The 14,334-nt window shown below is 47.4% G+C and overlaps 3 protein-coding genes across 3 annotated transcripts; all 3 read left to right on the top strand.

Moving 5' to 3' along the window:
* Nucleotides 1-5,800: 5,800 nt before the first annotated feature.
* On the top strand, nucleotides 5,801-9,142 carry F5Y00DRAFT_43571 (uncharacterized protein). Its single transcript, XM_048013656.1, has 3 exons — nucleotides 5,801-7,373; nucleotides 7,426-8,101; nucleotides 8,152-9,142. The coding sequence occupies exons 1-3, from the start codon at nucleotides 5,957-5,959 to the stop codon at nucleotides 8,765-8,767; spliced, it is 2,709 nt and encodes a 902-aa protein (XP_047866133.1). The 5' UTR covers nucleotides 5,801-5,956; the 3' UTR covers nucleotides 8,768-9,142.
* A 1,227-nt stretch (nucleotides 9,143-10,369) lies between these two features.
* On the top strand, nucleotides 10,370-11,507 carry F5Y00DRAFT_268650 (uncharacterized protein; the record flags this gene model as incomplete). The annotated part of the gene is made up of 4 exons (XM_048012299.1): nucleotides 10,370-10,409; nucleotides 10,476-10,599; nucleotides 10,662-10,808; nucleotides 10,872-11,507. 4 exons carry the CDS (start codon nucleotides 10,370-10,372, stop codon nucleotides 11,389-11,391), a joined length of 831 nt encoding a protein of 276 aa, XP_047866132.1. The 3' UTR covers nucleotides 11,392-11,507.
* A 221-nt stretch (nucleotides 11,508-11,728) lies between these two features.
* On the top strand, nucleotides 11,729-12,985 carry F5Y00DRAFT_233895 (60S ribosomal protein l15). The gene is made up of 3 exons (XM_048007360.1): nucleotides 11,729-11,966; nucleotides 12,168-12,324; nucleotides 12,397-12,985. The coding sequence occupies exons 1-3, from the start codon at nucleotides 11,880-11,882 to the stop codon at nucleotides 12,762-12,764; spliced, it is 612 nt and encodes a 203-aa protein (XP_047866131.1). The 5' UTR covers nucleotides 11,729-11,879; the 3' UTR covers nucleotides 12,765-12,985.
* The last annotated feature ends 1,349 nt before the right edge of the window (nucleotides 12,986-14,334 follow it).

The raw sequence follows: 14,334 nt of genomic DNA, 5'->3' as shown, positions 1-14,334 counted from the left end.
TCGGTCACCAACTTAGCTAAGTTTCGCGATAATCTCGTATCTTCAGCAGAGTTTACACCTGCCCTTGGCCCTAGGCACCGCCAGCATCGTCGTCATCAGTGTTTCTAAGTGAAATTCAATGCAGTCGCCGGCCTATCCACCTTTTTTATTTTTTGCCATGTCTTCGTTGCGAATTAGGCTTTCGCTTTCCTTCGGCAACCCTATCCGGTATACATCGCTGGGCAATATTGACTTTCGCGATTAGGAGGTAGTTGGCGATAGGGCGCGTGGTATCGCTTGGTGCATACACGGGCCAAGACAGCTCCAGGATAGATCTCTACGCTACTCTACCTTTCCAGCCGCATCCCCGTCGTCCAAATCCCGGCGCTAGTAGTTAGGGCAGTTTCGTCGGTCGCTCGTAAGTTTTCTCCCATGAGGCAAAAAAGGGGTGGTGACACTACCACTACCGCAAGGCAGCGGACGCACACATATTAGGCCGTGGCGAGCAGCGATTCGCGCCGGTGTGGCAATGGGAGGCGAGGTATGGCTGGGGTCGCGTGCAGCTCCAAGTGCGGCCGTGCAGGAAATCTCCCCGCGAGCCATGGGCCGTAGGATGTATGTATGCACGATGGGGGCCGGTCTTCTTGTTAATTAGCTTGGTAGACTATGGATTGCATCACGCCTTACCCCGCAAAAGCTCTACCAGAAGGTACGTCAAGATGCATGGAATACCATGGGTCGTCCCTGAGAACGTACGGGACGTACGGGTCTGATCTAGTAGGGCCTCCTATCCTGAGCGTTATGATCACCACCTATGTACCTTACCTAATGTGTTACTTTGGGTCTAACAGTCTAAAGTTAGCGAGTATTTCGGGGATCTGGATCACCTTAGATTCTTTTCATTTACATAGATTATCCACTATGCGCGTATGTCATGTTTACACCTCACTTACGACATCAAGGCTTAATGCGCCGAGATACGCACGTGGTAACGAGGATACCCTCTTGAAGATAGTAGTAGTCGAGAGCATCGAACGATGCTTTTTTTATCTCCATGGCATGGTGTACCCGTTGGAGTCACGGGGTCGTATGTGAGACAAAAAGGGTATGTAGTGTCTTGGTGTCCAAGATACCCGGGCATATGTATTACGCATAAGTGCTAAGTCCAAATGTTGTGTGAGGCCGGCAAGGAATTTCTCTCCGCGTAAAGTAAGATGCCATTTCCTCTCTCCTATAGTCCGGCGGGCTAGCGAATTCAACATAGTGTGTAATAGAGCCATCATAATTGGTGCTGTGGGATTATCTCAGGTGGTGTCGTTTTGCTGATTAGGGAATGATGACACATCATATGTAACAAAGTTGAAGTTATTCTATAACTAGCATAGAATAACTAGCATTAGAGAAAAGGCAGCTTTTCGCTAGTTTAAACCCGTCTAGCGTCTGGCTCTCTTAGTTGAACGTAGCAATCGGCCGAGAATATGCGTTGACATGACCACTGGCCATCGAACAAACACCCCGTTAGGAACATGTTATGGATCCTAGCAAACAAATGTAAGTTTATGCCAATTAATTGCAATAATCTGATGCTGCTTTTCCGGTAAGCTTGGTGAATGATGCGGACTCCAGGCCCCATGCAGTCTCTTGGTTCTCGATTTGCTTATCTCTATAGCCGTACGGACCTTGTAACCAACAACTGCCCGTTCATGGATAGGGTTAGTAAACATGAACTGAAAATCTGGGGTAAAGCCCCTGGGGGTATATGTGCGACGCCTTTGGGTACGGGTTTTTACGAAACTCGCGCCACCTCCAAGGTTCGTGCAAACTAATCGTGTGACGACATCGTATATAGCTAGGTCGCTGAGGCCGAATAGTGGTATGTGCTGAACACGATGCTGAGCTTAATGTTGAGCTCGAATATCAGGTATGTAATAAAACTCATAGAGGCTTGAGGATTGTATCAAATAATCCAGCACGCGTAAATTCTTGGAAGGGCCAACTTCTGATTTAGGCTGAGGCTTGCAGGAAGAAATTGTCAAGAAATATGTATAAAGGTCACGACCCCTCCACCATCCCCTGGTTCAGGTCGCTTAAAACATGCAGGAAACTGTGATATCCGCTATGCGTAAGAGGCTGGGAATACAGATAGTCAGTTGAAAAAATTCAAGTTTCCTTGTGTTCGGGTTATGCAGAGGGAGTAATAAACTTGATCTGTAGGTAATTAGGGTTGAAGTATGTAATGCGACTCGTAATAAGACTTTGAATTTATTTGCTCGATGTTGACCTAGTCTATCGAAGTTTCTATAAGTCGGATCGCCGAAAGAGGGTGCGGGAATCGTTCGTTGCATCTGTTGCATCTGCTGGGCGTTGCGAGGAATGGTCCGTTACCCCTCCCCTGTCGTCTCACGATCGGCTAGCTTCAGGAGATGTTCTACTCACACCTCCACAATGCTTCCAATATCTTACCCAACTATGTATCCTGTCCCTACCTAATGCTGGTTTTGTTGCTATATTCGTACCAAGACCCCGAACGATGAGAAGCCCATATTTCACTCGCTTCTGAATCCAATGGAGTCTCAGTGGGCTTTCTGATCGTCGAAGAGTTAGGCCAGGTAGTATTAACCCCGGAGTCTAATGCTATGTAAGGTAACAACAGTTTTGACGTGCAGTGCATGCATCAATCAGATATGCAGGAGGGCTGGCGCAACTTTCGTCGGGGTGTCATTCCCCAGATACGTGTGGTAAATGTGGTGAAAATCGAAGCTGGCCAAGTCCGGTTAAGACGGCTGTGTCTAACTTGGAATAAAGGACAGACTCGCAAGCATGGAGCTTTCGCGTCCATGCACGGTTTTTGGTACATGTACTCGGTCAGGAGAGGGGATTGAGCGTTGCACTGAACGAGAAGGCCCTATTCGCCGCACCGGGCGAGTTTCTGTCGAGAGATCTTCAACGGTGGGCTAAGTCGTTAAGAAATGACGTTCCAATCCTCGACTCTTGATTGGTGTGGCTTATGCACACCTCTACGGAACAAGACCTTCGGTGTGTATATAGCCTATCGATAATTTTGGAAGAAATTCTAGAGAAATCCTAACTAAGCTGAGTTGCCGTACGTACGGTCTCAATTCCTCGTACGAAGACTGTCCTTGTCATCCGAAGTGACCGTCTAAAAAAGAAGGCATGTTTCGAAAGGCGGAAGCCAAAAGTCTTTTGGAGAGCAGCATTTATGTATGTATGCTCTCGCGGCAGCTAAGCGCCACCATATGTTCTGAGTGTACTCTTTGATCTCTCACCCACGGAGTAAATGTAATTGTAAATGACAACTCGTCTTATTCTGAATAAGTATATATGTCAGTCTGCAGTATAAAGAGCTCAACGGAAATATGGATGTGCATCTCACTGAATTTGATATTGGAGAAGATTTCTGTGAAGGACTACGAACATATCAGACTGACATGTTATTGGCTGTCTTCTCGACTCCCCGGAATAACAAGGATCATTAGCAAACCAAAGCTTGGGTATTGCAGGACTCAGGCCAATAGAGAAGTCTCTTGCTTGACCTCTCTCTCGCACGCTCGATAGCTCAAGATCAATCTTCCCCACACTCTTCGTATGTCCCAAGTGAGAAGTTAGAACCAAGATGATTGAATCATCGGTATCCTCGACCGGACAAGCTTCTCGGACGGGTCAAGTTACGATTGCATTGTACATAATAAAAGCGTATCATGGGAAAATGTCGACTCCTAGAAAGATACTGTGTACGAGGTACGGTGTATGTATAAGCGGCTCGGGCCAAGTTTGATGATCATCCTTTGTGCACTAAATTAATAAAGTCCATCAGTAGGACCCGCTCGTCCCCAGACGTGCACCAAATTCCTACGCCCGCCTTTCCTCAATTTGGGAAGGTCAAGTGGGTCCTTCGCTTTGTTATTTTAGCGTCTTGGCAGCCTCTGGATTCTTCTTGGGAGCATTGAACCATCTTACAAAAAGGCAGTTGCATAGGTACCTAGATACATGTAAGTACCGACCTAGAAAATTTTAAATTTTTTTTTTACGTCTATGTACATAATGTAAAGTCGCACAGCCTAGTAAAATACAAGGAATTCTTTTTTCGAGACCTTTTTTTTACACATGAACCATACACGGGACAAGCTCATAGACAAGCAAGCTTGCATCGCCAACCTCCATACCTAGACCATCCATCATATCCCTATCCGCTCATCCACCCTCGAGAAAAACATCCACTCTCTTACTGCACATACACCTCCTTCGTGCTAAGTTACTACCTTACCAGCTACCTACGTGCATACATACTTACATGTATCTCCCTGCGCACAGCATCGTCAGTTCATGATCGATGTAGCCACCTTTTTCCTACCTGATCATACCTGACCACGTCTGTCCCCTTCTCACTATCTACCTACACCTATTGGGTCGATAAATTCCCCTCGCACACAACTGACACTCATATTTTGTTTGCGGTTTAATTCTCTCCTCTCATCTTGTTTTATGACTTCAGGTTTATCTCCTCTTTCGGCCTATCCTCGCATAGCGCTGAGTTAGGCATAGGCACTACGAAGTGTACCCTTTTATGATTTGCAGGGAGCTCAGTTACTGCTAAGACACCCCCAAAAGCCTCTAAAGACTGGTTGTCTCTCCCGGGATATAGTGGGGGGGATTACCGCTACCGTATGTACATACATATGTATCATCCCTGCCCGCTGTTACCAGCCTAACTTTAAAACCCAGCTTCCGTTCCCCACTAGCCACTTTCCTTCATACTTTCCCTCACGCGAGGGTCTCGTGTCGCAACGTTCAACTGCTGGCACGGGTCCTGAATTTGTACTGCTAAACCAATCAGTTACTCCTACGAATTACTTACCTAGGTACCATACCTAAAGACCTACCTAAACTACTTCCCTTCCCCGCTCTTCAATTTCAATACCCTCCAACACCCTCCTACGCCTTCGTCCGTCCATCTGCAATTGCCGGCCTTCGACAATTACGGCGACAAATCCACATCTCTACGGACCATTTGCGTGTCTTCGCTCAGCAACGGCCTTTGTGCAAACTACTCGTCACCACAGATTTTCCCGAGCCGACGATGCGCTCTTCCGAATAGCTTCGTCGCAAAGCATTCGAGGTCGTACTCATACACCTACGAACTGACAAATTCGCACATACAAAATCTTGTTTTAGGTTGCCCCCAACACGGCGCCTCTACCTGCTGCGAAGGCAAACAACTTGACAAGAAATCAGTTTGGACTGCATCTGCGACGAAAACTTCTCTGTCTTGTCCATCTTGACAACTCAAATTAGAATTCGAGAAGGGTCTTTCTGGTGGCGTTTTTGGATTTGGGACTGGCGATCAACACCGTTACTTTACTTCGGTCGACCATTCTTTTTTTCCCTTAAAATTGCGTTGCCTGTTGGCCTTTCATTTTCTCAATAGACACGGATTCTTCGATACCCTATGAATAGATCTAATATTTTTCGTTGACACCAGTAAGTATAAAATCTCCTTTTTTTTAACGCTATGTCCACTCTTGACTAGATCAGCTATCTCTGAGGACGTAATTTGGTCTGCGCCGGCGTTGCGTGGTTCATTATATATAAGGGGCGTGTGGAGATGGATTCGCCGCTGGCGCTCAAGATAGGAAATGCCAATCATACCTCCTTCATCCAGATTTAAATCATTTGCAGCATTTGCTTTTGGCGGGGTGACCTTGTCATTTCGTTTTCGTTTTCATTTTTATTTTCATCTCAGTTTTAGTTCTGGTGCTGTAGCATGACTAACACATCGTGTAGGTTTACACTATTTACTGTTGTCATAGACGCTCGAACATCTCCGCGGAAACCACCTGTAAATTCTGGGTGTAACTTTTTATTACTGTTTTGAGGTCTTGGTCGGTTATTGTCATTGCGTTTCAGTGTGCTTTTTCCTTTCGGCAATTATTAAGCCGAAATCGATCATCTGCAGACCATGAGCTCCAGCAACATCAAGCCCAGTACCGCAACCAAGGCCGGCCAGAGCGTATACCCAGGGGTTGCGCCAAACAACCAGTCCATTCTGCTTGAAAAGCTAAATGTTCGAAGATCTACACCAGACTCTGAAGCCCTGGCAAGTTCGGACGACGAACCCGACCCTCATCGACAAGACGCGCATCGACCACAAGTACAGCCTCAGAACCCTGTACGTCGTGCTTCTTGGCTGAATGATACATCACAAACTACGTTACCCCATCCGAGGAAAGGTTCATTTGCGAGCAGTTCTATGTCACCAACAGCCTCGCATCCTAGTACCCCATCAGCCGAGCCGGGTGTAACCGCTTGGGGGACTCATACTACATCTTCGGCGGCGATGGGAAGGGGACATCAAGGACCGCCGTCTTTCCCATGGGGAACAGGCATTTGGAACACAGAGCGTAAGGAGCCGCCTTCTCGATTGACCGAAGTCCTCCCTTCGCCGACATCTACCGTCCCCAGTAATGCTGGTTTCTTTGGTGAAGATAGTTCGTTGGCGCAGACCTCGCCCACTCCGCGAGAGCAGAATCCTAACCCACAAATTCCGTTCGCCATTCCCTTGCACCCAACCCCCAAAACATATCGCTCTCAGTCATACTCGGTGGGTCAGTTAGACCCGGATGCAACGACGCCGACGATGCCTACGTCCTCGATGCTATCAGGAAGACCGCGTGCTCCCCTTGGACATCCTGGATTACAGCACAGACCCTCGCGCCCGAGTATGTTGAGTGAGATGTCCAGTGAAGGTGCGATGCTAGGTAAAGTAAAGGAAGTTGAGGATGACGATGATGAGAGTGCTAGTGACACGGCTCAGGCATCTCATCAGCAGCAAAGTGCCGAGGCGAAGACAATAGAGATGCTCACTCGAGAGAATGCTATGCTGAGACAGCAGCAGCAGCAACAGCAGTATCACAACTCTCGGCTCAGACCCCGTGCGTCAACCGCTGCTACTTACGGATTAGGTAACGGATACGGCGTCCGCGGACCCGTTCCCGAAGAGTCCGACTTCGCGATTGACGAATTAGATGAAGCTGGAGAGGGCCCGGACAGTGCCTCGAAACGAGGAGTAGGAAGGCGCATGAGCGAATACGCGTCTGCGTCTTCGGCTTTCCGTTCCCCTTATCCCCTAGAGAACAGGAAGCTCGAGAATGTTAAGAAAGCATATTGGCAGAGTTCTCTAGGTTTTGGTGGCTTGACTGAGATTTCGCAGAGTCGTAGACATTCCTTTGCCGACGTGCCTACGCGACAAGGATCAATCGGTTCTATTGGCGAGGGTGTTTCTCTTCATGATGCAACTTCCGCAGAGGCAGCACAGTCTCATTCTCAAGACTTTGGCGGATTCCCCGAGAGCGCGGGCTTTCAAACTGCTAGTCCTGGTAAGTGAATTCCAGCTGTCTAGTTTACGTTTAGGACTAACTTTATCAACAGTATCCTATTACTCAGGTGGAGGCAATGCTCCTAATGCACACCAAGCCATCGCGTCCTCTGCTTACGGTCATCCGTACCAGTCGCCCTACGGACTTCCTCCAACCTTTGGTAACCGTGCGCCATCACCTCACAGGAGTATGTACGGAATGAGCCAGCCCAGACACAATCAACTGCTGCATATTGTTCTTTTCAAGTGTTCTAGGGCAGATGTGTTCTACATCCAGGAAGGAACTGGCCTTACGGTTAAACCTGGAGATCTTGTCATCGTAGAGGCAGATCGGGGAACGGATCTTGGAACCGTGGCTCGCGATAATGTGGACTGGCAAACAGCTAAAGAATTGAAGGAGCACTACGCTGAAGAGCACTACAAATGGTTGATGATGTATTCCCAAAATGCCGCGGCCGCTCAGGAAGGGACCGGGGCTGGTTTGATGGCTGCATCTAACGGTCTTCAAGGCAGCGCAATCGGCGGAATGGGACCACCAAGCCAGCATCACATGCAAGAACCAAACGCGGGCGAGCTCAAACCGAAGCTCATCAAACGCCTGGCACAGAGTCACGAGATTCACAACCTTCGAGATAAAGAAGGAAACGAAGCCAAGGCGAAGCGTATGTGTATGCAGAAGGTAAAGGAGCATGGCCTTAACATGGAGATTCTCGATGCCGAGTTCCAGATGTGAGTAACTATTTCTATCTTTGATCTATCACGTCGCTAACAGATTTCAGGGACTGGAAGAAATTAACCTTTTACTACTTCGCCGATTCGTATATCAACTTCAACTCGCTAGTCACCGATCTTTTCAAGATCTACAAGACGCGAATTTGGATGTCCGCTATCAACCCCGCCTCATTTGCCAGCCCGACCTTGGGGTTGCAGGCGCCCAGCGGCATCGGCCCAGGTGCTGTCGGCCTTGGAAGAGGAAGTGGATCCGCCAACACAGAACGAAGATCCAATCCACCCCAGGACTCACAGGTTGCCTTTACCAGTCCGGGTGCTGCAGGCCGACCGTTTCAGCCACCCTTCAACCAGCCATTTGGCGGGCCAGATCGTCCTTCAGTGGCCAGCTCTGCATATCCCCCGTCCGGTTTTCCATACTCCGCCTATGGTGCGTTTAGCAGTGCTCCGAGGTCCGGCGCAGTGCCATATGTCCCGAGCGTGATGCAAGGGATGGATACATACCCCGGCGGCTTCTCCCAACCTGGGGAATTCCCCCCAAGCATGCGAACGCGTTATCCGAGTCCCCACACGGCTCCTTCCCCTCATGATCAGTCAGTGCCTAACATGACAGGACAGAACGAATGGGTTGGAGCGTTCCAGGGGCTCTCTCTGAACTCCCGCTGAACCCGAGGAGTTTTTGGATTGAATTCGTTCCATTACGGCTTTCGATAACTCCCTCTCGTTACTAATGAACCTGGAGATATTTTCAATTCGCCAGGATATTGCGATACCCCTTACCCCCTATTATGGTTCAACCTCAGTCTAAAATTCGTTGACGCAAACATTCATTACTACCATACGGCATCTATCTTTGTTACTCACCTTCTAAAGGCATTTTTTGGAACCTCAACCATCCAGTAAAGACTAATGTCGTACTGAGTAACCTCGAATTTTCATTACACTAAAATTCCATTCTCGTATTATACTTCCCTCGTACCATACCATCACTATTATACGATCCGAGACTAAAGAGACGTATTACGATCAACGGGTTGGCAGAAATCCATTTCCGTTCTTTTTCTTTTCTTTTTTTTTTCTTTTTCTTTTCTCAATTTTACAGTTTAATCCTCTCCTTTTTTAGGTGGCCTTGCGGCCCGTTCAAGTTGTTTACATACAGCCAATTATTCCTAGAGGCGCTTGTGGTACATATAAGTCACAGTACGCCTAGGCGAAAACTCCAGAGAACCGACGCAATTATCAGACTTTGGCGTTGGTTGGCACCGGCATCTATCAATTCCTTGGTATTCCTTGATTTCTCAACCTTTTAAAGACTTCGGAACGAGGCCAGAGACGAGTTCGAGTTCGAGTTCGAGTTCGGGTTTGAGGCGAGGCAGAAGACAGACCGAAGGCAGAGGGCCATCAATCATTTTACGTCATGACGACACGGTATAAGAGAAACCATAAGACAAAAAGTAGTTTTGCGCTCGGAAGGAGATCAACATAGACGTGCTGCACAAGCATATGTGTAATTTGATATTCAAAAGGGACGGTTTGTTTGCACGAGTTGTTGGGTATGGACGGATTTTGTACGACCAGAAAAGACTTTGCCACGCATGAAAGATTACACCCATTTGCCTTGCAAGATGCATTCAGGGGGGGTTCCTCTGTTCGGTTTGTCCACTTTCACTGTTAGTTTAATGGCAGATTCGTTCTAGATAGGGTTCTAGTTACCTCCGATGGCTAAAATTGCTATAATTAAGCTCCTAATAGCTATACGTCGCTGAGTTGCATGTGTCAAATTCGAGTAATGTTTAATACGGGTTTTCATAAAACACCATGGATCCGAACTACATGAGCCCCTTATAAGTATCAAGTACTCGAAGGATATTGACGTAGAAGGAACATTCTATCTTAACGTTATTCGGCACATGACCTCCTGTTATAGAAGGAGTAAATCATATGTGGATACCCACGTAGATGCCCTATGTAAGTTAAGTAAGAACCCTTCCATTAAGGGGGGAAAGAACTGCCCACGTAGATGCCCCTATGTCTTATTTATGTCACCAAGCAAGAGGTAGAATAACAAACCAAGAATTTCTTTTCCCTGATTCTTACACACAATTCCGCGCCTCCTCAATTTATAGTGCTATTTGTAGCCTTGATGATAACAATAGGTTGTTTGAATCGCATCATAGTCTCTAGTTCGACTTTCATCTGATTCCCACTTTATTTCCATAGCGATTTACCGAAGCCAGCATATTCAATCATCATATATTTATAGCCACCATGTTGAAGAGATTAGCCAAGAGAAAAGCTGACCATGAGCGTAAGTACGCTTCCGAGAGAGCGAATGGGTATGGCTCGTAGTGCTAGGCATATTCATATTCTATAGAACTGTCGGACGATCCTGGGGCGTTAACCAAGGAAAACAATACCAAGAAGAAGAGGACTAGTACGAATAGACGCCTTTCACGACTTGAAGAGTACAACGAAGATGAGGGCCGAGAAAGTAGCCGGTAAGTGCTAAATTAGAAAATAATTCGTATGTCTGCCTACTGATGGTGTCGGCGATATACAGAAATTTTCAACGATGGGCCGAGATTTTCGAGGGCAATACCAAAGGCGAAGTTACGAAGTCGAAGGCTTTCATCAAGAACTTTGGAGCGAAAGTTAAGAAGCAGACAGATAAGGTGCGAGAGTATATTCAAGAACAGGAGAAACAACTGTGAGAAGACCAGACTTCGCAAACCAGCAATTTAAGAGATTTAATCTGACCATTTGTATACAGCGCTCAGACCAATGGTAAACTCGTAGAAACCTTTGGACAGCTTTACTCAAATACCGTTCTCTCTCATGAATCACACGGCGAGGCACGTAACCCAACCAAGGAGGGCCATATCTTATTCCAAGATGCGCGGTCCATCATCTCAGGAAGCTATGCATTGCTCAGAAAGTTCAAGGAGACGGACGAGCAACTTAAGAGTTATAAGTTGGAGCTTCCCACCGCGAAATGGAAACAGGATAAGCAGGATATGAAAGACCTTCTCTCTTGCGGCCGCGAGTACGGAGAGAAACTCGTCGAGGATAAGCTTAGGCCAGAAGCTCACATACTTGGCCAGCCCGATAGATACAAGGACAATGAAAAGGAGAGCATGGCTTCAGATCTCTTTAAAGAGAGCCGCATGGCGCTAGACGGGGATACTTGGGGTACGGTTGCGGCGGAGCAAGTCAAGAAATTCACGGCTATCGCGAAGTCTGTTCCCTTGAGAGAACAGGAAAGAGTAAGGCGTCTATCGCGGGGACAATAGAAGAGCATATTGAGAATTTGTGATGATAGAATGTAACTGGCTGTATTAGCTTGTATCATGGAGCATTAGACTGCCTAGGTAAATGTTGCTATAACTATCAACCTCGAGTTTCTTGATACGCAATTAGTGTACGAAGTACCTCCTAGGTAACTTACCTGCTTACATAGCTCTGTATTGTGGGGCAGGAAGTAGGTTAAGTACTAACCTAATGTATATGTGGTCAATGCGTTTATGGAAGTCACACTATCCTATTCCTGGGCTAGCCCCGGGTCGCTTAATTTTCCCCCCAAACGCACTCCCACAACTTTAGCAAATTTCTTCACTCAATTGAAGATTTCCGCATTCCTTAATTCCTCACACCACACATAACGACACACGACCATCCATTGTTGCAGGATTCTATTCCCAACCTGGTTTGTAGCTCTCTACCCCGAATAAACTGCTTTCATACTGTTGCTAACCTTTTAATTTTCCACCGCACAGTCAAGATGGGTGCCCTCAAGTATGTCGAAGAGCTTCAGAAGAAGAAGCAGTCCGATGTTCTGCGATTCCTCCTCCGAGTCCGCTGCTGGGAAGTATGTTGAAACCTCCACGATTGCTTTAAAACCTCGACACGAAAAGCGTATTATACACACGAAAATCTACAACAGTCCAATATATTGGCGTGGATGATTATGTGGACGCTGTCTTCCCTCCTGTTGCCTTTTCCCCGGCAGGGAGGGAACGTGTCTCTGCTATACACTCGTTGAACATTAGCTGAGAGTGCATCAATATAGCTTCGTCAATTGAACGTCATCCACCGCGCCTCGCGTCCCTCGCGCCCCGACAAGGCCCGCCGCCTCGGATACAAGGCCAAGCAGGGCTATGTCATCTATCGTGTGCGTGTCCGCCGCGGTGGTCGCAAGCGGCCCGTGCCTAAGGGTGCCACCTACGGTAAGTCTACGAAGAGACCGAGATAATATTTAATATTCTTGACGCAGACGACTAATCAGGTCGAAATTACAGGCAAGCCCACCAACCAGGGTGTGAACCAGCTCAAGTACCAGCGATCCCTCAAGGCCACCGCCGAGGAGCGTGTCGGCCGCCGCTGCTCCAACTTGCGAGTCCTCAACTCGTACTGGATCAACCAGGACTCTACCTACAAGTACTACGAGGTTATCCTCGTCGACCCCGAGCACAAGGCTATCCGCCAGGACCCCCGTATCAACTGGATCGTCAACCCCGTGCACAAGCACCGCGAGGCCCGTGGTCTCACCGCTACCGGCAAGAAGTCGCGTGGTCTCAACAAGGGCCACCGCTACAACAAGACCAGGGCTGGTCGCAGAAAGACCTGGAAGAGACACAACACCCTCTCCCTATGGCGTTACCGATAAGCGCGTGCGCCTAACGGAGGTAGAGGTGGAAACTAGGGGATGTGTGACGACGGCTTGGTCGTGGATGTCGTGGTTACGGCAGGGAATGACGTCTTTCTTCACGGTCAATAGGGCATGCGTCGGGCTCATGAGTTATGCCTGGAGTTACTGCACGTAGTCTACATAGGAACAAGATTCTTCCTGGGACGAAAAAATTATTTGCTTTCGGCTGTTTACGTTAATACTTTGTGCCCAATGACACTATTTTGCCAAATGTGACTTTGTATTTCTCTCGCCGAACGAGGGTTTCTTGCGGCGGCTATCAGCTTAAAGCAATCGAAATTTCGGGGCTGCTGTTGCCTTCCTGAGCTACATAATCCGCTATTTGGGCTTATCATAAGCAGCTTGAACGTGATAGAAGCCACCACGGCTACAACATATGGTCCGTTTTTATGACTGGTAAGCTATATGCCCTATTCGCATTACAATTATAGCTAACTACTACAGTAGCTGTGATAGTTTTACTAGTTTTGATAACTTCAGTAACTTTAGTTGGTTAAGTACCTACCTAGATTTGCTAGCTCCGATGAGCTTTGGTGGTATACATAGCTGTTATACGTTAGGTATATAAAGTACCTAAGATAGGTTATTGTACTATTACGTACCTCTTAATCCGTCAAAGGCATCGACCTTTCTACTATGTTATAGTTTTATGATAATTAAATGGCAACTTAGGTAGGAAATAGCAGTTCCTGAAAAACCATGTCACAGAAAATGGACTTGAAAAATATGTTGTATGCCTCTATTAGGCTATCTGCAAAGTACAGGCGAAGAGGTTCTTCCACGGGGGGAAGGCATCTAGGACAGAAAATCGTTGCCCAATACCGCCAAATCAGCGAGATCGGCAAAATCCGTCGAAAGACATCGCAGAACAGATCCCGATAAATGAGCCTCCGTGTAAAACACAAGCCAAGATCATCTGGAACTGGTATCCAGTAGCCTCCCATCTGTATTTAATGACGAGAGCTGTTACATCTTCTGGGTTCCCTGAGCTTATCACGCTTTATCGTAGCCGCAAGTAGTTGATCTAGGTTTCCCGTGTGAGAAACATGTAGGTGTACAAGAAACCCATTGATGCCAGCGTCCCATAGCCTGCTGTCGTGTGTTATGATACGTTCGTACGAGACCAGCATGTATAGAAAGACCCTTCCGTAAGGCTGGTCTCTATAGAAGCTGGTCAAGGAGATTAGGTACGAGCGTATGTATGTCTATCGCAGAGCATGCGTGGTTAGGACTGTGGTAGACATCACGAGAAGCTATGACATCAAAATACCGGCCTGATGCGTGTAAAATAGAAGTAATGCATGTGTCTGCCGAAAAGTATCCCGCAAACCGAGAAAACAAAAAGAAAATCTATGCCGAGATGTTTGAGTACACAGGCGCGGGCCACGATTAAATTCGATATGCTGGTGTGAGAGCTGGCCTTGACTAGGGTATCGAGAATCATGGTATCGAGTGCGTAATATACAGAGCAACCCTAGGAACAATGGGCGATAATGGTGGCGCTCGATGACGCAAATGAGGTTGTGTA

This window comes from Daldinia vernicosa, assembly GCF_022497035.1.
Source record: "Daldinia vernicosa strain CBS 139.73 unplaced genomic scaffold F5Y00scaffold_16, whole genome shotgun sequence".
NCBI lineage: Eukaryota > Fungi > Ascomycota > Sordariomycetes > Xylariales > Hypoxylaceae > Daldinia > Daldinia vernicosa.
This window is presented reverse-complemented; position numbering and strand designations above follow the sequence as displayed.

What these genes read in the sequence shown, in the direction of transcription:
- F5Y00DRAFT_43571 (XM_048013656.1), top strand. Translation starts at nt 5,957, where the DNA reads ATGAGCTCCAGCAACATCAAGCCCAGTACCGCAACCAAGGCCGGCCAG. An exon ending in CTTTCAAACTGCTAGTCCTG is followed by an intron (nt 7,374 to 7,425) that starts GTAAGTGAATTC and finishes CTTTATCAACAG; the next exon opens with TATCCTATTACTCAGGTGGA. An exon ending in CTCGATGCCGAGTTCCAGAT is followed by an intron (nt 8,102 to 8,151) that starts GTGAGTAACTAT and finishes AACAGATTTCAG; the next exon opens with GGACTGGAAGAAATTAACCT.
- F5Y00DRAFT_233895 (XM_048007360.1), top strand. Translation starts at nt 11,880, where the DNA reads ATGGGTGCCCTCAAGTATGTCGAAGAGCTTCAGAAGAAGAAGCAGTCC. An exon ending in TCCGAGTCCGCTGCTGGGAA is followed by an intron (nt 11,967 to 12,167) that starts GTATGTTGAAAC and finishes GCATCAATATAG; the next exon opens with CTTCGTCAATTGAACGTCAT. An exon ending in GCCTAAGGGTGCCACCTACG is followed by an intron (nt 12,325 to 12,396) that starts GTAAGTCTACGA and finishes TCGAAATTACAG; the next exon opens with GCAAGCCCACCAACCAGGGT.